The sequence below is a fragment of the Mobula hypostoma genome, chromosome 14 (genome assembly GCF_963921235.1).
Source record: "Mobula hypostoma chromosome 14, sMobHyp1.1, whole genome shotgun sequence".
In the NCBI taxonomy this organism is placed as follows: domain Eukaryota; kingdom Metazoa; phylum Chordata; class Chondrichthyes; order Myliobatiformes; family Myliobatidae; genus Mobula; species Mobula hypostoma.
In genome coordinates this window covers 6,451,730-6,476,999 of record NC_086110.1, presented here as the reverse complement: position 1 = coordinate 6,476,999, position 25,270 = coordinate 6,451,730, and the positions used below count along the sequence as shown (strand labels likewise).

General features: G+C 42.6%; 1 protein-coding gene across 1 annotated transcript in view; it reads left to right on the top strand.

Moving 5' to 3' along the window:
* vac14 (vac14 homolog (S. cerevisiae)) overlaps positions 1-25,270 on the top strand; it is a 454,421-nt gene that overhangs the window by 361,198 nt on the left and 67,953 nt on the right. The window contains exons 18-19 of the mRNA XM_063066634.1: positions 17,192-17,271; positions 20,195-20,345. Coding sequence (XP_062922704.1) covers positions 17,192-17,271; positions 20,195-20,345 — 231 coding nt within the window. The remainder of the gene's footprint in view (positions 1-17,191; positions 17,272-20,194; positions 20,346-25,270) is intronic.

Below are 25,270 nucleotides of genomic sequence, written 5' to 3'. Positions count from 1 at the left end.
AGCTTGTCTGGGGAGGCTTTATGGGTAGAACTGAGAAATAAGAAATGTATGACCACTTTAATGGGATTATATCACGGACCAATCCAACAATCTGTGGGATTTAGAGAAGCAAATTTTTAGAGGTGTCACAGACGGTACAAGAAACATACTGTGGTGATAGTAGGTGATTGTAATTTCCCACATATTGACTGGGACTCCCATACTGTAAAAGGGCTAGATGAGAAAGGGTTTGTCAAATGCATTCAGGGAAGTTTCCTTAGTCACTACATAGAAGTCCCAGGTAGAGGGAGTGCAACACTTGACCTCCTATTAGGGAATAAGAAATGGGAGGTGACAGAAATTTGGATAGAGGAACACTTTGCATCTAGTGATCATAATGCCATTTGTTTCAACGTACCATAGTTATGGAAAAGGATGTGTTTGGTCCTTCGGTTAAGATTATAAATTGGAGAAAGACCAATTTTGATAGTATTAGAAAGGATCTGGCAAGTGTGGTTTGGGAGAGTTTTTACTGGCAAAGGTGTACTTGGTAAGTGGGAGGTCTTCAAAAGTGAAATTTTGAGAGTACAGAGTTTGTATGTTGTTGACAGAATAAAAGGTAAGGATGACAGATTTAGGGAAACTTGGTTTTTGAGAGATATTGAGGCCTGGTTAAGAAGAAGGAGGTGTATAGCAGGTATAAACAGGTAGAAACAAATGAGTTTCTACTTGTCCTGTGTTAAACTGCAGTGACCTAAGAACTCTAAAAGGGATCAATAAAGTATGACTATGACTATGTAATAGAAAAGTTATTGGAAGGTATTCAAAGGGACTGGATATATGTATTTGGATAGACAGGAATTGATTAGGGTTAGGTCAACATGGCTTTCTGCGTGACATCTCATGTCTAACCAATCTTATAGAGTCTTTCAAGGAAGTTACCAGGATAGTTGATGAAGTAGTGAATGTTGTCTACATGGACTTTAGTAAGGCATTTGACAAGGTCCTACATGGGAGTTTTGACAAGAGGAGTCAGTCACTTGGAATTCAGGATGAGGTAGTAAATTGGATTAAACATAGGCTTTGAGGGAGAAGCCAGAGAGTGGTAGTAGATGGTTGCCTCTCTGACTGGAGGCGTGTGACTAGTGAAGTGCTGTAAGGATTGGAGCTGGGTCTGTTGTTATTTGTCAGCTATATCAACAATCTGGATGATAATGTGGTAAAATCAGCAAATTTGAAGATGACAGCAAGATTGGTGGTGTTGTGGACAGCCAGGAAGACTGTCAAAGCTTACAGTGGAAGCTGGACCACCTGGAAAGGTGAGCTGAAAAATGGCAGATGGAATTTAATGCAGACAAGTGTGGTTATTGCACATTGGCAGGACAAACCAGGGTAGGTCTTATACGGAGTGTGGTAGAACAGAAGGATTTAGAAAAACAGATCCATCACTTCTTGAAAGTGGCATCATATGTTGACAGGGTCATAAAAGAGCTTTTGGCACATTGGCTTTCATAAATCAATTGATTGAGTACAGGAGATGGGATGTTATGTTGAAGTTGTATAGGACATCGGTGAGGCCTAATTTGGAGCATTGTGCTCAGTTTTGGTCACCTGTCTACAAGAAAGATATCAATAGATTGAAAATGTGCAGAGAAAAATTACAAGGATATTGCTGGGACTTGAGGACCTGAATTATAGGAAAAGGTTGACTAGATTAAGACTTTATTCTCTAGAATGTAGAAGATTTGAGGAGAGATTATATAGTTATGCAAAATTATGAGAATATATAGGGTAAAGCAAGCAGGCTTTTTCACTGAGGTTGGATGAGACTACAACTGGAGGTCATGGGTTAAGGGTAAAAAGTGAAATGCATAAGGGGAACATGAGGGGAAACTTTTTCACCAGAGGGTGGTGAGAGTGTGGAACGAGCTACCAGCTCGCAAGTGGTGGATGCAGGATCAATTTCAACATTTAAGAGAAATTTGGATAGATACATGGGTGGAAGGGGTACAGAGGACTGTGGTCTGGGTGCAGGTCAATGGGATGAGATAGATTAATGGTTCAGCATGGACTAGATGGGCCAAAGGGTCTGTTTCTGTGTTGTAATGCTCTATGAATCAATATATCACCATATACTACCTTGAAATTCTTTTTTTTGAAGGTGTTTAGATGAAAATAATGAAATAATATAGTATTCATGAAAAACAATACATAAAGACTGACTGTGTAGTAGAAGCGAATTTGTGCAAATAATCAAGAAAAGTTCATAAATAATACTGAGAACACAAGTTGGAGGGTCCCTGAAAGTGAGTCTGTAAGTTGTGGAATCAATTCCTGCAAAATTTATTGTGGAGTGTGTTCTGAAGCCTTCAGAATCGGATTTCACTGTTTATTTCATTAACCAAATTAAAATCCTTCTGTTGCTTTGGTGCGATTTAGCCAGGCCTCTGATTAGTGGTGCATTACAGTCAGCAACTCAGTCACCCAACTGTCACGCTGCCATTTATCTATGAAGATTCCTCACTGCCAATCCTGTTGCTGATTTCTCACTGAAGTGTGAAGGTGTGACAGGACCTTGGAACAGTTACTGAGTGTTAGGATTTTCACATTGTGCAGAGGGAACTTATGACAAGGGCAAGAGTTCTGGGTCAGTGAGATTTTGTGCAAGCCACATTACAGGCACTAGAGGCTCTGGGTCAGTAAGATTTTGTACAGAGCAATCTGCTGGCATTAGAGTTCTTAGGTCACTGCAGTTTAACACAGGACAAGTAACATGGGCCGGAGTCTGGGGTGAAACACAATAAGAATTGAAGAGGATTAGAAAATGCCTGATCTTGTGGTGAGGAGCTGAGCAGCAGAGTGGGGGTTTATAAATTGTGCTTCCAGCTCAGTTGGTGGCCTAGTATGCAAGACTTGAACCATCAAAGTGATTGGAATGAGTTAGGCGGTCAAAAATTTGTTGCTATGCAGCAGAAAGTTTTCTTGGACATTACACTTGAACAGTAGACAACTTTTGTGAGATCTATCAAGATGTTTCATTGTGGGACAACTGCTGAGTATTATCCCTCTCAACCCCACTTTTCTTCCTTCTTCCCATAACTTTTGACACCCTTACTCATCAAGAACCTGTCAACCTCCACTTTAAGTATACCCAGTGACTTGGCCTTCACAGCTGTCTGTGGTAATAAATTCCACAGATTTACCACTAGCTAAAGAAATTGCTCCTCATGTTTTTTTTCTAAAGAGATGCCCTTCTATTCTGAAGCTGTGCTCCCTGGACTCCCTCACTATAGGAAACATCCTCTCGATGTGTCATCGATCTAGGTCTTTCAATATGTGATCGGTTTCAATGAGATTCCACCCCTTCCCATTCTTCTAAACTCCAACAAGGATGGACCCAAAACCATCAAACACTTCTCATACTTGCCCTCGAGAGGAGGAAGTTAAGAGGGGATATGACTGAGTTATATGTGTAAAATTATGAGGGGTATAGATAAAGTAGACTGAGGGAACTTTTCCCCATATTTTCAAGGCAGACAAGAGGACATAGATTGAGAGTAAGAGGTAAGAAATTTAGAATCACAAATCAGGTTTATTAGCACTGGCATGTGTTGTGAAATTTGTTAACTTAGCAGTAGCAGTTCAATGCAATATATAATCTAGAAGAGAAAAAACAAATAATAATAAGTAAAGTAAAATAAAATAATAATAATAAATAAACAAGTAAATCAATCGTGCAAAAAACAGAAATACTGTATATTTTAAAAAGTGAGGTAGTGTCCTAGGATTCAATGTCCATTTAGGAATGGGATGGCACAGCGGAAGAAGCTGTTCCTGAATCGCTGAGTGTGTGCCTTCAGGCTTCTGTACCTCCTACCTGATGGTAACAGTGAGAAAAGGGCATGCCCTGGGTGCTGGAGGCCCTTAATCATGGACGCTGCCTTTCAGAGACACCGCTCCCTGAAGATGTCCTGGGTACTTTGTAAGCTAGTACCCAAAATGGAGCCGACTACATTTACAACCTTCTGCAGCTTCTGGCATTTCTATGCAGTAGCTCCCCCCCACCCCCCCCCCCGCCCTCCATATCAGACACTGATCTAGCCTGTCAGAATGTTCTCTACGGAACATCTATAGAAGTTTTTCAGTGGATTTGTTGACGTACCAAATCTCTTCAAACTCCTAATGAGGTATAGTCACTGTCTTGCCTTCTTTATAACTGCATCAATATGTTGGGACCAGGTTAGATCCTCAGAGATCTTGACACCCAGGAACTTGAAACTGCTCACTCTCTCCACTTCTGACCCTTCTGTGAGGATTGATATGTGTTCCTTCATCTTATCCTTCCGGATGTCCACAATCAGCTCTTTCGTCTTACTGACGTTGAGTGCCAGGTTGTTGCTGCGACTCCACTCCACTAGTTGGCGTACCTCACTCCTGTACACTCTCTCGTCACCACCTGAGATTCTGCCAACAATAGTTGTATCATCAGCAAATTTATAGATGGTATTTAGAGGGTATCTGGGGAGGACCTTTTTCACCCAGAGAGAGGTGGGTACCTGGAGCAGACTGCCAGAAAAAGTGGTGGAAGCAGTCACTGACAGCATTGTCTGCATCAGCACTTGAATCACCTGGGCGTAGACTACAGGCCAAGTTCAGCCAATTGGTGTGTTGCCACTGGTTGACGTGGATATGGCGGCCTGAATGGCCTTTTGCCATGCTCTATGGTTAATATTTGTTACAATTGCCTGTAGATTAGAGTTTTAATAGTGGATATTGGTTCCACACCTAGTTGGCCTTTGGTTCTAGTTCCCTCACCACCTCTATATACAGTATAGGTGCCTTCATTGATTCTATATGGGCTGTAGGGATTATTCTTCAGCTATCCCAACACTCATGAATCCTAGTATTCCTTGTGAAATGAATTGTTCCACCCAAAACATTGTGTGCTATAAATTGTGAATTATATTTAGAGCAATCTTTCACAGCAGAACTAAATCATCTTCTGGAGAGGGTGGAGTAAATGGAATTTGTTTGACTATGACGCAGCTTGATGCTATTTTTAAACTGAGCCTTCTTGCAACATGCTTCAGTTTGACTGATGTGCTCTGCCTCGGAATTGGATATGTGATTCACAAATTAGCTTGATGTAAAAGTACAGTGCTGGTGTCGTAGAGTACACAGAAGTAAAAACTCAGGCTTTGGCTGGGAGATTCAGTTCTACACTTGACTCTCCTCACTGTTTTGATTTTCCCTTTCTTAGAAACATAGAAACATAGAAAATAGGTGCAGGAGTAGGCCATTCGGCCCTTCGAGCCTGCACTGCCATTTATTATGATCATGGCTGATCATCCAACTCAGAACCCCGCCCCAGCCTTCCCTCCATACCCCCTGACCCCTGTAGCCACAAGGGCCATATCTAACTCCCTCTTAAACATAGCCAATGAACTGGCCTCAACAGTTTGCTGTGGCAGAGAATTCCACAGATTCACCACTCTCTGTGTGAAGAAGTTTTTCCTAATCTCGGTCCTAAAAGGCTTCCCCTCTATCCTCAAACTGTGACCCCTCGTTCTGGACTTCCCCAACATCGGGAACAATCTTCCCGCATCTAGCCTGTCCAATCCCTTTAGGATCTTATACGTTTCAATCAGATCCCCCCTCAATCTTCTAAATTCCAACGAGTACAAGCCCAGTTCATCCAGTCTTTCTTCATATGAAAGTCCTGCCATCCCAGGAATCAATCTGGTGAACCTTCTTTGTACTCCCTCTATGGCAAAGATGTCTTTCCTCAGATTAGGGGACCAAAACTGCACACAATACTCCAGGTGTGGTCTCACCAAGGCCTTGTACAACTGCAGTAGTACCTCCCTGCTCCTGTACTCGAATCCTCTCGCTATAAATGCCAGCATACCATTCGCCTTTTTCACCGCCTGCTGTACCTGCATGCCCACTTTCAATGACTGGTGTATAATGACATTCAGGTCTCGTTGCACCTCCCCTTTTCCTAATCGGCCACCATTCAGATAATAATCTGTTTTCCTATTTTTGCCACCAAAGTGGATAACTTCACATTTATCCACATTAAATTGCATCTGCCATGAGTTTGCCCACTCACCCAACCTATCCAAGTCACCCTGCATCCTCTTAGCATCCTCCTCACTGCTAACACTGCCGCCTAGCTTCGTGTCATCCGCAAACTTGGAGATGCTGCATTTAATTCCCTCATCCAAGTCATTAATATATATTGTAAACAACTGGGGTCCCAGCACTGAGCCTTGTGGTACCCCACTAGTCGCCGCCTGCCATTCTGAAAAGGTCCCGTTTATTCCCACTCTTTGCTTCCTGTCTGCTAACTAATTCTCCACCCACACCAATACCTTACCCCCAATACGGTGTGCTTTAAGTTTGCACACTAATCTCCTGTGTGGGACCTTGTCAAAAGCCTTTTGAAAATCCAAATATACCACATCCACTGGTTCTCCCCTATCCACTCTACTAGTTACATCCTCAAAAAATTCTATGAGATTCGTCAGACATGATTTTCCTTTCACAAATCCATGCTGACTTTGTCCGATCATTTCTCCGCTTTCCAAATGTGCTGTTATCACATCCTTGATAACTGACTCTAGCAGTTTCCCCACCACCGACGTTAGGCTAACCGGTCTATAATTCCCCGGTTTCTCTCTCCCTCCTTTTTTAAAAAGAGGGGTTACATTAGCCACCCTCCAATCCTCAGGAACTAGTCCAGAATCTAACGAGTTTTGAAAAATTATCACTAATGCATCCACTATTTCTTGGGCTACTTCCTTAAGCACTCTAGGATGCAGACCATCTGGCCCTGGGGATTTATCTGCCTTCAATCCCTTCAATTTACCTAACACCACTTCCCTACTAACATGTATTTCACTCAGTTCCTCCATCTCACTGGACCCTCTGTCCCTTACTATTTCTGGAAGATTATTTATGTCCTCCTTAGTGAAGACAGAACCAAAGTAATTATTCAATTGGTCTGCCATGTCCTTGCTCCCCATAATCAATTCACCTGTTTCTGTCTGCAGGGGACCTACATTTGTCTTTACCAGTCTTTTCCTTTTTACATATCTATAAAAGCTTTTACAGTCCGTTTTTAGGTCTTAACAAATACGCAATTTCAGCATTACTGCTTTCCGCTTCGATATACAGGCAACCTTAACCCTAACCCTAATGAACGTTTCCATTTCTACAGGCCTAAATCAAAAAGTGCGCAAAAAAAATCACCTGATATGGTAACCATACTTCAGCACTACAGTAATGAATGGCATCAAAAGTGCATAAAACTGATCAGTTACTAAAGATATGTGGCTGTGGGTTCAATTTCAGCAATTAGGGGAAATTTGGATAGGGACATGGATGGGAGGGCTATGGTCCAGGTGCAGGTCGATAGGACTAAGCATAGTTATAGTTCAGCATGGACCAGAAGTGTTGAAAGGCATGTTTATGTACTCAGAAGTCCTATGACTCTAAAAGTGGAGAAAGAGAGAGGAAGCTAGCTCTGTTGTGCTTTACAATGAATGCATATATCTATGTCAGACTTTTGAATGTAATAATTTATAAGGGCTTTTTTTTATGTACAGGTGCGGATGCTCATAGCATTTGGTCTGTCTGTAGCACACAGAAGCTAAGTGCCAAGTACACCTGGACCTTTTTGACGAGGAGGAAGCAAAAACTGATAGTGTGCTGAGAGAGGAGAAGGGCTGGACCTGGAGCAGAAGTGGTGAAATGGGTGCTCCTCCTAGCAGTTAAATTAGGGTATAGGCTGGAAGTAAGTCTCTGTTACCTCAGTCATGATATACTATTCTATGGGTTCAAGTCACACTAAATTTTGCCCAAACGTAACCCTTACCAAATTCTTATTACTGCTGTCAGGAAGGAGGTACAGGAGCCTCAATATTTTAAGCTCAGCTTCTTCCCTTCTGTCATCATATTTCTGAATGGTCCATGAATGAGCACTACATTGCCCTTCCTTTTCTGCACTATTTTTTTTACAATTTATTGTCAGTTTTATATATTGCACTTTACTGCTGCTACAAAACATCATATTTCACAACTTACTGTACTTTTGTGATTACAAGCCTGATTCTCATTCAGTGCTGAAGGAGCCGTGGCCTTTGTACCTCATTTGGGTGCATATTAAAGATTCGTGAAAAGCAGGAAAACTCTTCCAAGACTCCTTGCCAAAATGTATTCTCAGTCTAAGAATTCATGATCTGCTAGGCATCAAAATCAGAAGCAGGTTTATAATCACTGACAGATGTCATGAAATTTGTTGTTTTGCAGCATCAGTACAGTGCAATACATAAAAAATACTATAGTTACAATAAGAAATATATATATATATATGAAATAAATCTGTGTAATAAGTAAGTAAAGAGAGCAAAAAGTGAGGTATACAATAAGAAATGTATACCATGGATTCTGGTTAATTGAAACTTATTGGGATCAGATTTTTTTGGCCCAAGTAAGCAGCTGCCCCAATTAGGAGACTACTACTACTACTACGTCGACTCAGGCCTAGGGGGCCGGTGTCAGGCACGATGATGGACTCTCCACTTCTCCCTCTCCCTCATCAGTGTGTTCAGTTCATCTACATTAGCCGCGCTGCTGTCTTCTAGGAGCTTATCGACCATAGTCTTGGGAGGGCGCCCAGGGTGCATCCTCCCGTGCTTGGGCTCCCATGTGATGACTAGGCTGGCAGGTAGCTCGGGGTGGCGTAGACAGTGCCCCGCTAGTTGCAGTCTTCTCACCTCGATTTTAGTGGTGAACATCGGTAGGTTGTTATAGAGATCAACATTCATCATGTGCTGTTGCCAACTCATATCAATTAGGTGAAGTTTCACTGAAATTGTTAAGAAGGTATAAAAAAGACAAACAGAGTAACAAATGATGTATTTAAATGAAATACAGAACAAATTAGAACACTACCAGTAGTACTACAGTACTATAAAACTGTATTAGCACCCAATAGTTATCGATGGAGGAATTCATCCAGTGTACTGAAAGTTGCCTCACAGGTGGATAGGTTAGTTAAGAAAGCTTATGGGGTGTTAGCTTTCATAAGTCGAGGGATAGAGTTTTAAGAGTCACGATGTAATGATGCAGCTGTATAAAACTCTTGTTAGGCCACACTTGGAGTACTGTGTCCAATTCTGGTCACCTCACTGTAGGAAGGATGTGGAAGCATTGGACAGGGTACAGAGGAGATTTACCAGGATGCTGCCTGGTTTAGAGAGTATGCATTATGATCAGAGATTAAGGGAGCTAGGGCTTTACTCTTTGATGAGAAGGAGGATGAGAGGAGACATGATAGAGGTGTACAAGATAATAAGAGGAATAGACAGAGTGGATAGCCAGCGCCTCTTCCCCACGGCACCACTGCTTAATACAAGAGGACATGGCTTTAAGGTAAGGGGTGGGAAGTTCAAGGGGGATATTAGAGGAAAGTTTTTTACTCAGAGGTGCGTGGAATGCACTGCCTGAATCAGTGGTGGAGGCAGATACACTAGTGAAGTTTAAGAGGCTACTAGACAGGTATATGGAGGAAATTAAGGTGGGGGGTTATATGGGAGGCAGGGTTTGAGGGTCGGCACAACATTGTGGGCCGAAAGGCCTGTAATGTGCTGTCCTGTTCTATGTTCTATGTACTCAAGGAACAAAGTCCTAGTGCTGTAGTGTAGTTAATGGATTGTCTTCATACAATGCTGTCAATGATTGCATCCCCCAAATCTTCATTTTCATTGTAACATTCAAGATGATTATTGATACCTTCAAATTCTTCATAGTTCCTAACTTGTTGAAGTAGTGAAATTGCTCTATTTTCACTCTCAGCCTTTTCTGGCATCTCCAACCCTGAATGCTTGAAACCACGGTGAGTAAAACAGTTCAGAACTGTCTAATTACTTATTTCTTGCCAACTATCAGTGACAAAAATCACTGTTCTTTGAGCACAAACATACAAACTAATGCTATTTCAAAACGGTTAGCTCTAAGCATGGTGTAGCATCTAACAGCCACACAAGTGTGTGCAAATAATGCGAGTTAGAACCTGTTCAGCAACAGTCTACCGCACCATTATGCGGCAGAGCATCCCAAATAAACCAAGGGAATCCCAGCCATTTTCTGGATTTGTTTTTATTCTTTAAAAGCAGTCCCAAATAAGCAGCTGCCTGGACTCACCAATGGCCCAATTAACTGGAATCCACTGTATATGTAAAATAAGTAGTGCAAAAAAGAGCAAAAATAGTGAGGTTGTGTTCATGGGTTCATGGACTGTGCAGAAATCTAATTGCTGATAGGAAGAAGCTGTTCTTAAAACGTTTGAGTGTATGTCCTTGGGCTCCTGTACCTCCTTCCTGATTGTGGGATTGAGAAGAGGGCATGTCCTGGGTGGTGTGAGTCCTTAATGATGAACTCTGCCTTTTTAAGGGCCTTTTGAAAATGTGCCTGATCCTGGGGAGGCTAGTACCTATGATGGAGCTGTCTGCAATTACAACCCTCTGCAGCTTTTTCCAATCCTGTGTATTAGCCCCTCCATACCAGACAGTGGATGCAACCAGTTAGATTGGTCTCCACGGTACATCTTAGAAATTTGCTGGTCTTTGGTGGCATACCAAATCTCCTCAAACTCCTATTGAAGTATAGCTGTTGTCGTGCCCTCTTCGTCATTACATCACTATGTTGGGCCCAGGCTAGATCTTCAGGTCAAACACCAAGGAATGTGAAACTGCTGACCCCTCAATGAGGACTGGTGTATATTCCCTCAACTGCCTCTTCCTGAAGTCAGTGTTAAATTCTTTAGTCCATGTACCACACAATCCCAGTGTGGAAATGGTGGAAGAGGCTTCAACCTCTCCCCACATACCTGATCGCTGTCAGACACCCTACTTCCCTGCCTTACCAGTGGCAAAATCTGAAGGTCTCACATGGGCCTCATCAGTTACTGTAGAAACCATGTCCCGGTACATACTTTCAGCAGAAGGAATTCATCCAAGCTCTTAAGAGTTCAACTAGGAAGAATTTGTAGTCAAAGGATGAGAGGAAGGGAAGGTGAAAAGAGAAACTCAGCAAATGGAGCAGTTTAGGAAATAAAACTCAGCCTATCGGATTAAACATGAGATTTTAAAAGTCACTGTGAAGTGAAAGGGTTGCTTAGGACAGAACTACCAATGTAGGCTATGCGTAATCTTATGTTCAATAAAATGCTGGAACTTCCAGTGGATGTGGACATCTTTCTGCTTTAATGAGCTGGTTCCCTTTTATACAATTCAGCCTTCAGCATTTCAGTAGAGACCCATGTGATTGTTAGTAATGAGCCGACAATTGTGACATTCGTCTGCACATCCACTGACTTGTCAGCGGATTCAGTAGAATGTATTAAAGAAGGATGATGGGCAGTGAACTGTGACTAATGTTAATTCCTAATGTGCAATTCTGAAACTTTTAAATGAAAATATTCAGGATTATTTTGCCTTTGAAAGTTTAGACTGGAATAGATGTGGGGTAAAGTATTTTGCAGATCTCAAAATATGTTTTGTCACAGTCTGTTAATATCATAAGCAATATTTTCCATTGAATTTGGTGCTTGAAATACCTGGATTAGGTTGACATGATTGTAGGCACAAACTTGCACGTACCTCTTGTTGTTGAGTGATCAACCAACAGCCTGATTCCATCATGATCCTGTGTCCTGATGTTTATATTTCTCACCAAGGGAGATTAAAAGAGGGTAAGCTGGCTCATTTTAATTCCATTGTCATGTGAGACCACTGATCAAACTGAGACATTCCTGAACTGACTTGATTTAACCCATTCTTACCCTGGGAGTTCATCTGATCAACCACCCCAGTAATCTCTCTCACTCCCCCACATCCCCTCCATCTATTACATCAGTCACTACACTGCACCTTAAGCACTTTAAACCACTTATTATAATGCTGCTTACATTATAAATACATGCTGGTATTTATGCATATTTTATTCCATATCCGTACTTAAACCTCTAACTTTATTTTTATATAACTCTTTATAATTGTTGAATGTTGTTATTTTTGTTGCATTTAGCACTCAGACACCAAGCAATTTCATAGTGCACGTAAATGTATATGCCAAATAAATTTTGATTAGTTGATCGATTGACTTGACAGCAAGACTCTTTGCTACAAGTCCCTCAAATGCGTGACTTATGCACAACCCATATGTGCAAGAAGTATTTCAGAAACCAGCTGGATGGAGGGGGTAGATTTGCCAGCTGCTGTGGGTCTGCAGGCATGTGCAAACTCAGTTTGTGAATGCCATTCCAGCTTGCGAACTGTTCACAGGAACAGTACCCTGTCGTAATCTGGAAATGACATGCTTCAAGAATTGTTAATCAGAATCGGGTTTAATATCATCGGCATAAGTCACAGGTAGATAGGGTCGTAAAGAGAGCTTTTGGTACATTGGCCTTTATTAATCAAAGTATTGAGTATAAGAGCTGGAATGTTACGATGAGGTTGTATAAGGCATTGGTGAGGCCGAATCTGGAGTATTGTGTTCAGTTTTGGTCACCAAATTACAGGAAGGATATTAATAAGGTTGAAAGAGTGCAGAGAAGGTTTACAAGGATGTGCTGGGACTTGAGAAACTCAGTTACAGAGAAAGGTTGAATAGGTTAGGACTTTATTCCCTGGAGCGTAGAAGAATGAGGGGAGATTTGATAGAGGTATATAAAATTATGATGGGTTTAGATAGAGTGAATGCAAGCAGGCTTTTTCCACTGAGGCAAGGGGAGAAAAAAACCAGAGGACATGGGTTTAGGGTGAGGGAGGAAAAGTTTAAAGGGAACATTAGGGGAGGCTTCTTCATACAGAGAGTTGTGGGAGTATGGAATGAGCTGCCAGACGAGGTGGTAAATGCGGGTTCATTTTTAACATTTAAGAATAAATTGGACAGATACATGGATAGGAGGTGTATGGAGGGATATGGTCCGTGTGCAGGTCAGTGGGACTAGGCAGAAAATGGTTCGGCACAGCCAAGAAGGGCCAAAAGGCCTGTTTCTGTGCTGTAGTTTTTCTATGGTTTCTAAGTCATGAAGTTTGTTAACTTTATGGCACAGTACAATGAAATACATGATAAATCATGGAGCGGCGGGGGAGACTGATTCATTAAGTTTATTTATGTCTATTGTAATTAAATTTAAATAAGTAGTGCAATAAAACAAATAAAAAAGTGAGTTAGTGTTCATGGGTTCAATGTCCGTGTAGAAGTTGAATGGCAGAGGGTAAGAAGCTGTTCCTGAATCGCTGAGTGTGTGCCTTCAGGCTTCTGTAATTCCTTCCCAACAGTAACAGTGTGAAGAGGGGATGCCCTGAGTGGTGGGGATCCTTAATGACGGACATCATCTTCCTAAGACACCACTCTTTGAAGATGTCTTGGATACTATGGAGGCTGGTAGCCGTGATGGAGCTGACTCATCTTATAAGTTTCTGTAACTTACTTCGATCTTGTGCCGTAGCCCCCTCCCCAAGACCAGACGGTTTTGCAACCAGTCAGAATGCTCTCCAAGGTGTATTTGTAGAAGTTTTTGAGTGTTTTAGTTGGCAAACCAGATCTCCTCAAATGCCTAATGAAATATAGCCGCTGTCTTGCCTTCTCTTTAGCTGTATCAATATGTTGCGTTCGGGTTAGGTCTTCACAGATATTGACACCCAGGAACTTGAAATTGCTCACTCTGATCCCCCATGAGGATTGGTTTGTGTTCCTTATCTTACCCTTTCTGTAGTCCACAACCAGATCGTTGGGCTTGCTGACATTGAGTGTAAGGTTGTTGCTGTGACACCACTCCACTAATTAGTGTATCTCGCTCCTGTACGCCCTTTCGTCACCATCTGAAACTCTGCCGACAATAGCTGCATCATCAGCAAATTTATAGATGCCTAGCCACACAGTCATAAGTGTAGAGAGAGTAGAGCAGTGGGCTAAGCACATCCCTGTGGTATGCCAATGTCATCGAGGTGGAGATGTTATTTCCAATCCACACAGATTATGATCTTCCGGTTAGGAAGTCGAGAATCTAGTTGCAGAGGGAGGTACAGAAGCCCAGGTGTAGGATTTCACTATTCAATCTTTGAGAACATCCAAAAGAAGTTGATAAGACAGTCTTTGCTGACCAGCATTGACTTAGTGAGCCAAGGGACCTGTTTCTATGCTGTAAATATGACTTTAAATACCATTTCCACTGCATTGGTTGGTATATTGTTGTCAAATGTACCAAGATTAATGAAGTGCTTGCCTTGCATACTGTGGCTACAGATCAGATGATTTATATGGTGCATTGAAGTAGAATAAGGTAAAATAGTACCAATGCAGAACAAAGTGTAACAGCTAAGGAGAAAGTACAGTGCAGGTAAACAATAAGGTGCAAGATCATTAAGAGTTCAATTTATTGTACTCTGGAGCTACTTGCTCAGGATATGAGTGGTTCTTTCCTTTAGAAGGTGTTTTGTTATCGGATTCATCAATCTTGTAAAACCTGGAATGGCTTGCTTGCAGAACATTGATTATATCAGCCATCTGTACAAACTCGAGGTAACAAAGCTAGGGGAAGTTCCACTGAGCACAAAATGGGAATTGTGATACCAGGTTTGGAACTGGAACATGCAACTTTGGATTATGATATTGTGACATTGACGCTATACCAGGCCACCCATTTTAGAACATAGAATATAGAACACAGCTGCACAGTACAGGTCCATCGACTAACAATGTTGTGTTGACCTTTCAAGATTAATCTAACCCTTCTCTCCTACACAGCCCTCTATTTTTCTATCATCCATGTGCCTATCTAAGATTTTCTTAAATATCCTTACCATATCTGCCTCTACCACCATCCTTGACAGGGTGTTCCATGCATCCACCACTCTCTGTGTAAAGAACTTACCTCTGACATTTCCTCCACCCTATAATTTCCTCCAATCACATTAATTTATAGTCCTTGTATTAGCCATTTCCACCCTGGGAGAAAGTCTGACTATTCTCTTAATCTATGCCTTTTATCTTCTTGTTCATCTCTTTCAAGTCACCTCTCACCCTCCTTCAGTCCAAAGAGAAAAAGCCCTAGTTTGCTTAACTTATGATATGCCCACCAGTCCAGGCAGCATTCTGGTAAATGTCCTCCGCACTTTCTCTAAGGCTTCCATATCTTTCATATAATGAGGTGACCAGAACTGAACACAATATTCCAAGTGTTGTCTAACCAGGGTTTTGTAGAGCTGCGTCATTACTGAGCAACTCTTGAAGTCAATCACCCAAATAATGAAGGCCAACATGCCATATAACAACACACATAAACTGCTAGAAGAACTCAGCAGGTCAGGCAGCATCTATGAAAAAGAGTAAACAGTTGACATTTCATGCCAAAACCCTTCATGTGTTTGCATCCTCAAAGAATTCTCGTGTTTGCAACATATGCCTTTTTAACAACCCTATCAACTTGTATGGCAAAGTTTAGCAATCTATGGATATGGACCCCAATATCCCTCTGTTCCTCCACACTGCCAGGAATCCTGCTATTAATCCTGTATTCTGCCTTCTATTTTGACCTTCCAAAATGAATCACTTCACACTTTTCTGAGTTGATCTCCATCTGCCACTTCTCAGCCCATCTCAGCATCCTGTCAATGTCCTGTTGAAATTTACAATAACCCTCCACACAATCCACACCTCCACCAACCTTTGTGTCATCCACAAACTTGCTAAACCACCCTTCCACCTCCTTATCTAAGTCACTTATAAAAATTTACCAAGATGAGGGATCCCAGTGTAGATCCCCATGAAGCACCACTGGTCACTGACCTCCAAGCAGAATACTTTCTGTGTACCACCCTCTGCCTTTAAAGGGCAAGCCAATTTTAAATATGCACAGACAAGTTTTCCTAGATCCCATACCTCCTGACTTTCTGAATGAACCTAGCATAGGCAACCCTTTCAAATGCCTTATTAAAATCCATAGACATCACATTCATTGTTCTACCTTCATCAGTTTGCTTTGTCACGTCCTCAGAGAATTCTGTCTGGTCCTGAGGCATGACCTGTCCCTCACAAAGTCATGCTGACTACCTCTAATCAGACTATGCTTCTCCAAATGCTCATAAATCCTGTATCTAAGAATCTTCTTCAATAATTTGCCCACCACTGAGGTAAGACTCACTGGTCTATAATTCCCTAGGTTATCCCTGCTCTCTTTCCTGAGCAAAGGAGTCACATTTGCCACCCTCCTTAATCAACTGGTACTACTGTGGTCAGTGGGTACAAAGATCATCGCCAGAATTTCTTCCCTTGCTGTCCTTAGTAACCTGGGGTATATCCTGTCTGGCCTCAGAACGTAACTATCCTAATATTTTTCAAAAGTTCCAGCATGTTCTTTTTCTTAATGTTGACATGTTCAAGCATATCAGCCTGTTTTACGCTGTCCTCATAATCACCAAGGTCCGTTTTATTTAGGTTTCAATTCCCACTGCAAGTGCAAACCCATGGCTGACATTTCTATGCTACCCCTGACTGGGCAGATCACAAGTATTGCCACACTTCCAGTGCCAACATAATATGCCTACAATTCACTAACTCCAACCCATACAACTTTGGAATGTGGGAGGAAACCAAAGTACCCAGAGGAAACCCACGCAATCACGGTGAGAACTTAAAACTCCTTACAGGCAGTGGTGGGAATTGAACCCTGAATGGTGATCACTGGCATTGTAACAGTGTTACATTAACCGCAGTGCCACTCCGTGTACCACAATATCAAAGCACACGACACACCGGAGGAACTCAGCACGTCAGGCAGCATCAATGAAAGTGAATAGATAGTTGACATTTCGGCCCAAGACCTTCTTTGTGACTGAGAAGGAAGGGAGTAGATGCCAAAATAAAAAGCCAGAAAGGTCTTGGCCCAAAACATCGACTATCTATCTATTCATTTCCATATAAGCTGCCTGCCCTGCTGAGTTCCTCCAGTAATTTGTGTGTGTAGCTTTGGATTTCCAGCATCTGCAGACTTTCTCATATTTATGATTTACCACAAAATCACCAGTGTCCGTATAAGTATACATTATATAATGTTCAGTTTCATAAATCATTGCTATTTTAACTTGCTGCTGTGGCATTAATTTCTGGCTCATGTTCGCCTTAACTATTACTACAGTGGGGATTTAGAAGTGACGATAGATTTCCTGACCGAAGTGGACAAGCTGGTGCAGTTGATCGAGTGTCCAATTTTCACATGTGAGTACATAAGGCAGTACTCAGTGCTTCCAGAAACAGCGTGAGAGTTCAAGATGCGGAAGCAATGTTGCCTCAGGAAATGGGGCAGAAGTAAGAAGCACGCGATAGCAGATGCAAAAATCTGAGCACACAGCAAATTTGGAAGGAGCCTATAAGCTCTTAACTCTGCAGGGCAGGGGTAACTTTCAGACTGAAACCCTCCTCAGTGTTTCTGGTGAAAACTTCTTCCTAGGCCCCTCCGGGTCTGTTGATTCAAGCAGCCTGGAATCTGTTGACACCGTGTATTTGCCCTGGGATGTACAGCTATCCCAAAAAATGCAAAATAAGCCAAGGATACTTCTGCACTGGTAAATGTCCCCCTCCTATATCTTGCATTTGAAGATTAAAAGGCCCTCTGCTGAGAGTCAGGAAGACCATTCTCAGCTGTGAGATGCCATTGGCAGCAACAAAGGTGGAGCAAACTGCCGCAATGAAGAAGAACCTGTCCCTCCAATTACAATTCACGTCAAAGAGCAAGCTGCCGAAAGAATAAAAATAGCCACTAAACCTCTTGCAATAATAATTAAGCCCCGAAGGAATCAGATGCTATCCTGATTCATACTTTCAGAGAAATAAAAGCTCTTAACTCTTATTAGCAAAGTACATATATGCCACCATATACAACTCTGAGATTGATTCCCTTGCGGGCATTCACAATAAATAGAAGAAACACAATAGAATCAATGAAAGACTGCACCCAACAGGATGACAACCAGTATACAAAAGACAATAAAATATACAAATGCAAAAAGAAAGAATCAATAAATAAATAATAAATATTGAGAATATGAGATGAGGAATCATTAAAAGTGAACCCATAGGTTGTGGGAGCAGTTCAGTGATGGGGCAAGTGAAGTTATCCCCTCTGGTTCAAGAGCCTGATGGTTGAGGAATGTTCAGTGTTCCTGAACACGATGGTGTGGGTCCTGAAGCTCTTGTACTTCCTTCCTGATGACAACAGTGAGAACAGAACATGGGCTGGATGATGGGGGCCCTTGATGACAGATGCTGCTTTCATGTGACAGCATTCCATGTAGATATGCTCAATGGTGGGGAGGACTTTACCCATGATGGACTGGGCTGTACTTTTTGTAGGATTTTCTGTTCAAGGGCTTTTGTGTTTCCATACCAGGTTATGAAGTAACCAGTCAATATACTCTCCACTGCAAATCTATAAAAGTTTGTCAGTTTGACAAGACATGCTGAATCTTCACAAACCTCTAAGAAAATAAAGGTGCTGCCACGCTTTTTGTGTCTCTACCCCCCATCCCTCCTCTTTCTTCCCCCTTCCCCCTTCCCCATCCCTCCTCCTCTTCTGGGCACATAAAACCAGTGCGAGAACTGCTTTTCTGGACATAGGAGAGGCACTTGGAATGATAGGTGTTGTCCCTTACAAAATGTGGACACAACCGGCAACGTCAGCATTTACTGAAAATCCTAAATTGAGCAGGCAATGAAGGGTCGACTTCATTGGTGGATCTGGAGTTATATGTCAGTCATATGGGGTAAGGACAGCAGATTTTCTTCTCTGAAGATCATAGATGAACCAGATGAACTGTTACAACTATCCAATAGCCTCATGGTTTCTATTGCTGAGACAAATATTTTTATATACATTCTGTATACACCTGACTTCTTAGATTGTATTCCCTAGAAACACATACAAAATACTGGAGGAGCTTAGCTGGTCAAACAGCATTTATGGAAGGGAATAAATAGTCGAAATTTCTGGCCGAGAGCCTTCACCAGAACTGGAAAGGAAGAGGACAGAAGCCAAAATCAGAAGGTGGGGGAGGGGAGCAGGATATGAATTAAAAATCTGGGAGGTGATAGTTGGAAGAGGTAGACTGAAGAAAAGAAGAGGATTGTGGACCTTGGGAGAAAGGGATAGAGGAAAGGAATCAGAGGGAGGTGATGGGCAGCTGAGGAGAAGAGAAGCGATAAAGGGGAACCGGAATGGGAAAAGACAAAAGAGAGGGGGGGGGGGGGAATTAGCAGAAGTTAGAGAAGTTAGGTTGGAGGGTACCAATACAGAATATTAGGTGTATTCCCCAGGTTATATTTGTATTCCCAGTTGCTATGAACTTGAATCTCCAGATGAACAGTGAAAAGCCCATACTCCTAATAGAGTTACATATCCTCTAGGCTGCTATTCACTTTTGTAACCAGGTAGGTAGTATACTTACTGGACTAATGATTTGGAGACCAGTTCACATACTCCTATGACAGCTGAGGAACAGAAATTTCATTAATTTAACGAATAATGAGATTAAGAAACAGTGACTGCAAAAGTAGATTGTCATAGAAATCCAGTCTGATTCACATAATGGGCAGCAGTGAAGGAAATCTACCGGTCTCGCCCAGCTTGGCCTCCAGACCTGAAGCAAGGTGATGAACTGCTCTGGTGCTATGGTTATCCATTGAGCTTAATGACCATTGCTATCAACAACCCGGTCTGCTGTGAATGAATAAATTGATAAGTTTGTCAAATGATCAAAGGGGAAAGAAGGAATATAGACAATGTGTGTATTTCTATCATGTTTCCAGATGGCTGCCTCTCTACTGACTGTGGTGCTTTTAACTCAATGTCTGGACCTCCATAAGCTCTTCCATCTCCTAACTCCAGCCTTCTGACCATCCTGAGACTTCACCGTGTCTTTGTTGTCAGCCATGCTTTTAGCAGGCAGGAACCCGGGCGTCAGAATTCCCTCTGTCTTTCCTCTTCTCTTTCCTCCTCAAAGTTGCTCTTTAAAGCCAAACTCATTCACCAATATGATATTGAGCTAATGTTCCTCCCTGTGTTGTGTCTGATTAACTGGAAGTTTGCCACTGCTAAACACCGTGTGTAGGTGTTGCTTATTTAGTCTCCTGTTCTCCATCACAGATCTGCGGCTGCAACTCCTTGACGTTGAGAACAATCCCTACCTGATCAAGGCCCTGTACGGACTTCTCATGCTTCTGCCTCAGAGCAAGGCATTCCAGCTCCTCTCCCAACGCCTGCAGTGTGTGCCCAACCCCGAGCTGATGCGAGCCACGTGAGTAGAAAGCAGCCTTACCACTTGGGGCTCCTTGCTCATCTGGAGAGCTGGGATTTGTGGGATGGGTCTTAATGTAAGCATCATCCTTTCCCAAGAGGGAACGTTGTATTCCTTCTGTGGAACAACTAGCTCACTCTGGGAATGTGTGCAGGGAGGAAGTCTATATCTTCCAGTTGCCCACCACCTGTGTTTAGATTATGAGGACACACAGCCCTCTTTTTTTGTCATTTAGTAATGCATGCATTAAGAAATGATACAATATTCCTCTGGTGTGATATCACAGAAACACAGGAGAGACCAAGACAGAAAAACTAACAAAAACCACATAACTATAACATATAGTTACAACAGTGCAACAATACCATAACTCGGTCGCCAGCAGCAGGCAAAGCCGGGGATTTTGGGGCCTTTCCTCCAGAAGATTCTCGATCGCACAGTAACAGCGGCAGAAATTTCTCCAGATGTTCCTCTATGCTTTCACGTCTGTCTCCATCAAATCAGAATTGTCCACGGCCCCTATTGAACAGATACGATATCATTTCACCGGAGAGCTGCGCGCGCTGCGTCGCACTGCCATCTTCTCCTCCCGCCTCCCAAGTGTTTAAATCACTCTCCATTCCCTCCCCAGGTTCCCCTCACATCACAGGCAACTTGACCAGCTAGAGATACCAGACAAGGGCGCTAGGGCCTTTTTAATGCTGCTCTTAGATTGGGTTTTCTATTCTGCAAGGAACATTGGGTAACCTTCTATTTAAACTCCACCCAATCCTGGTGTTGTCTTCCTAGCAGACCTATCCCTCGCCGTGTGAAGGAAGGCTTGCCCTTTCTGCTCTGTATACTTCGCTGCCACTAAGGGGACCTATATTTGGAATCTGCATCCACATGTACTAGTGGTCTATTCCTTTGTCTTCACACTGCTCAGTTACTTGCATGTCACAGTCAATCCCACTTGGTTGCAGGTATCAACATGAAATCACAATCTCCATCCTTTGTACTGACTTGCAGTGGCAGCTGAACCAGTTAGAATGAAAATCCCCAAAGCCTTCTTTATGAACAGACACTAGTCTAATGCATGGCAGAGTTGATCATTACTGTAGCTCACCAGGGACTTGGATAAATTTGGAGATCTATAAAAGTGGTCTTGACCGTAGTGTTTTTGAATTAAAACTGAACCATGTGCATGCAGAGAAGGTTTGAGTCACAATTGGTTCTCTGATGTGCAAGTGCCACTTTGTGCATGCTTTGTGTGATATACAGTGGGGAACATAGTGGATATAAGTATTGAAAAAGCTTCCATGCATGGGAGTTCAACCAAGTATATTGAGTGTAGAAATTGGGATGTTATGTTGCAGTTGTTAAAAAAAAGAGTTGGTGAGGCCACATTTGCAATATTGTTTGGTACTGTTATAGGAAAGATGCCATTAAGCTGAAAAAGAGTGCAGAGGAGATTTGCCAAGATGTTACCAGGAGGGCCAGAGTTATGGATAGAGGTAGAGCACGTTGCTCAACTATTCATTGGAATGTCGGAAAATGAGGAGTGACCTTGCAGACATGGATAGACCATGAGGGGCATGGATAGAGTCAGTGTGCACAGTCTTCTTTCCAAGAGTTAGGAATCAAGAACTAGAGGGCGTAGGTTTATGTGAGAAGGGAGAGATTTTTAATAGAAATCAGTGGGGCAACTTTTTCACCCAGAGGTGGTCAGTACATGGAATGAGCTGCCAGAGAAAGTATCTGAGACAGGTACATTAACAGCATTTAAAAGGTACCTGGGCAAGTACATGAATTGGAAAGGTTTAGAGAGAGATGGGCAACTGGGAACATCTTAGATGGGAATCTGGTTGGCATTTACCAGATGGGTTGAAGGACCCGTTCCATATTGCATGACTCAATGACTCCATAACTGGGGGAAATAAAGCTATACCCTGATGGATATACTGTAAGTACGAGCTTGGTGAGGTTTTTGTGGTAGGCCTTTTCCATCCATCATTTCTGCTTTTCACACTACAATTCAGTGCCAGAGTGTGGGCTCAGAGTTCATTGTGAAGCAGAGTGGGGATTTTTACAGCAGGTTTGTTTTGCTGTGTTAGCATGTTGTGTGCTCAAACCAGTACTTCGAGCCAAATATGAGTGTTATTCAGTGAGTCTGTTCCTCCTAACTGTTGTAGAAATTATTTTTCAAAAGAGAATTTTACTTAGATATAGGCACCATCTCTATTTCAAAGGAAGCATCCCTATTTCATGAAACACCCTGCCAGGTCTAGTGGTAGAGGCATTTAGGGGCATTTAAGAAACTCTTAGATAGGCACGTGGATGAAAGCAAACTGGAGGGTTATGTAGGAGGAAAGGATGAATTGTTCTTATAGTAGATTAAAAGGTTGGGACAACATCATGGACTGAAGTGCTTGTACTGTACTGTAATGCTCTATGTTCTATATTCATCAGATAAATTCACTGTCTCTTAATCTATTTAGGATACACTAACCATTTCAGTGCAGTCAGTGTTGTAGAGAGTTGTGGCAGCCACTTTGTAGTCTTTAGGGATTAATATTGTTGAGGACAACAGAATTCCCAGCTCTTTGACTGGTGCCAAGAGAACGCTTTATCTGCAGTGTCAGGTAGAACCTCAGATTATACTCACATCCAGAGTACAGTGTGGCATTTCCTTCAAGGTGGCTTTGCACATTGAAAAGAGTGAGCAGGGAAGATCGAGATGCACAAAAGTGAATTGAAATCTGGATAATCTAAACTTGTGAGGGAGTTTGTTTATCAAATCATTAAGGAGCAATCAAAATCAGAATCAGGTTTATTATCACCAGCATGTGTCGCGAAATTTGTTAACTTAGCAGCAGCAGTTCAATGCAATACATAATATAGAAGAAAAGAACAAAATAAAATAATAACAAATAAGTAAATCAATTACAGTATATGTATATTGAATAGATTAAAAATCTTGCAAAGAACGGAAATAATATATATTAAAAAAGTGAGGTAGTGTTCAAGGGTTCAATGTCCATTCAGAGATCATATGGTGGAGGGGAAGAAGTTGTTTCTGAATCACTGAGTGTGTGCCTTCAGGCTTCTGTACCTTCTACCTGATGATAAAAGTGAGAAAAGGGCATGTCCTGGGTGCTGGAGGTACTTAATAATGGATGCTGTCTTTCTGAGACACTGCTCCTTGAAGATGTCCAGTACTTTGTAGGCTAGTACCCAAGATGGAGCTGACTAAATTTACAACTCTGCAGCTTCTTCCGGTCCCATGCAGTAGCCCTCCCCCCCCACCCCCCCCATACCAGACAGTGATGCAGCCTGTCAGAATGCTCTCCACGGTACATCTATAGAAATTTTTCAGTGTGTTTGTTGACATGCCAAATCTCTTCAAACTCCTAATGAAGTATAGTCGCTGTCTTGCCTTCTTTATAGCTGCATGGATGGGACTAGGTTGGGTCCTCAGAGATCCTGACACTCAGGAACTTGAAACTGCTCACTCTCTCCACTTCTGATCCCTCTATGAGGATTGGTATGTCTTACCCTTCCAGAAGTCCTGAATCAGCTCTCTAGTCTCACTGACATTGAGTGCCAGTTTGTTGCTGTGACACCACTCCACTAGTTGGCATTTCTCGCTCCTGTACGCGCTCTTGTCACCATCTGAGATTCTACCAACAATGGTTGTATCGTCAGCAAATTTATAGATGGTATTTGAGCTATGTCTAGCCACACATTCATGGGTATAGAGAGAGTAGAGCAGTGGACTAAGCACATACCCCTGAGGTGCACCAGTGTTGATCGTCAGTGAGGAGGATATGTTATCACCAATCCGCACAGATTGTGGTCTTCCGGTTAGGAAGTCGAGGATCCAATTGCAGAGGGAGGTACAGAGGCCCATGTTCTGTAACTTCTCAATCAGGATTGTGGGAATGATGGTATAAAATGCTGAGCTACAGTCGATAACCAGCGTTCCAATCTTGAGTTGGAGAAGTATGACAAAGGAGGCAGCGCACATATCCCGGAGCGAAGTTTAAAAGGGAGAGGTTCGCGGGAACTCAGCTAAAACTGGCACAGAGGTCCAGGAGTGAAGTTTAAAAGGGAGAGCTTCACGGGAAATCAGCTTTAACCAGCGCACCAATTGCGAGTTGGAGAGCTGCGACAGAGGAGGCGACACACAGCTCTGAGAGCGAAGTTTAAAAGGGAGAGCTTCATGGGAACTCGGCTCTAATCAGTGCACCAATCGTGAGTTGGAGAGTAGAGAAGATTGCAGCACAAAAAGGAGACACTGCTTAGCAGAGCGGTCATCGTCAGAGTGGTAGGGCTTTGGCTCATTCAAGCTTTGACGAGGTAAGTGGACTTCATTTTTTCTAACATTTTTTGAGGAACGGAGAGCATGTCTGTAGGGATAGTACTTCGCTCTGGGTGTCAGATGTGGGAATCCTGGGAATCTTCCAGTCTCCCAGATGGCCACATCTACGCCAGGTGCACTGAGATGCAGCTTCTGAGAGACCGTGTAGGGATCTGGAGCTGCGGCTTGATGACCTACAGCTTATTAGGGAGAATGAGCAGGAGATACATAGGAGCTATAGGGAGTTAGTCACCCTGAGGCTGCAGGAGTTAGATAAGTGGGTGACTGTCAGGGAAGGGAAGGGAAGAGCTCAGATAGTAGAGGGAACCCCTGTGGCCATCCCCCTCAGTAATCATTACCTCGTTTTGGATGCTGTTGAGGGGGATGACCTGACAGAGGATGCCCATGCTGATCGGGTCTCTGGCACTGAGCCTGGTTCCGTGGTGCAGAAGGGAAAGAGGAAGATGAGAAATGCGGTAGTCATAGGGGATTCCATAGTGAAAGAAACAGACAGGAAGTTCTGTCAGCCTGATAAAGATACCCGCATTGTGTGTTGCCTCCCAGGTGCCAGGGTACAGGATGTCTC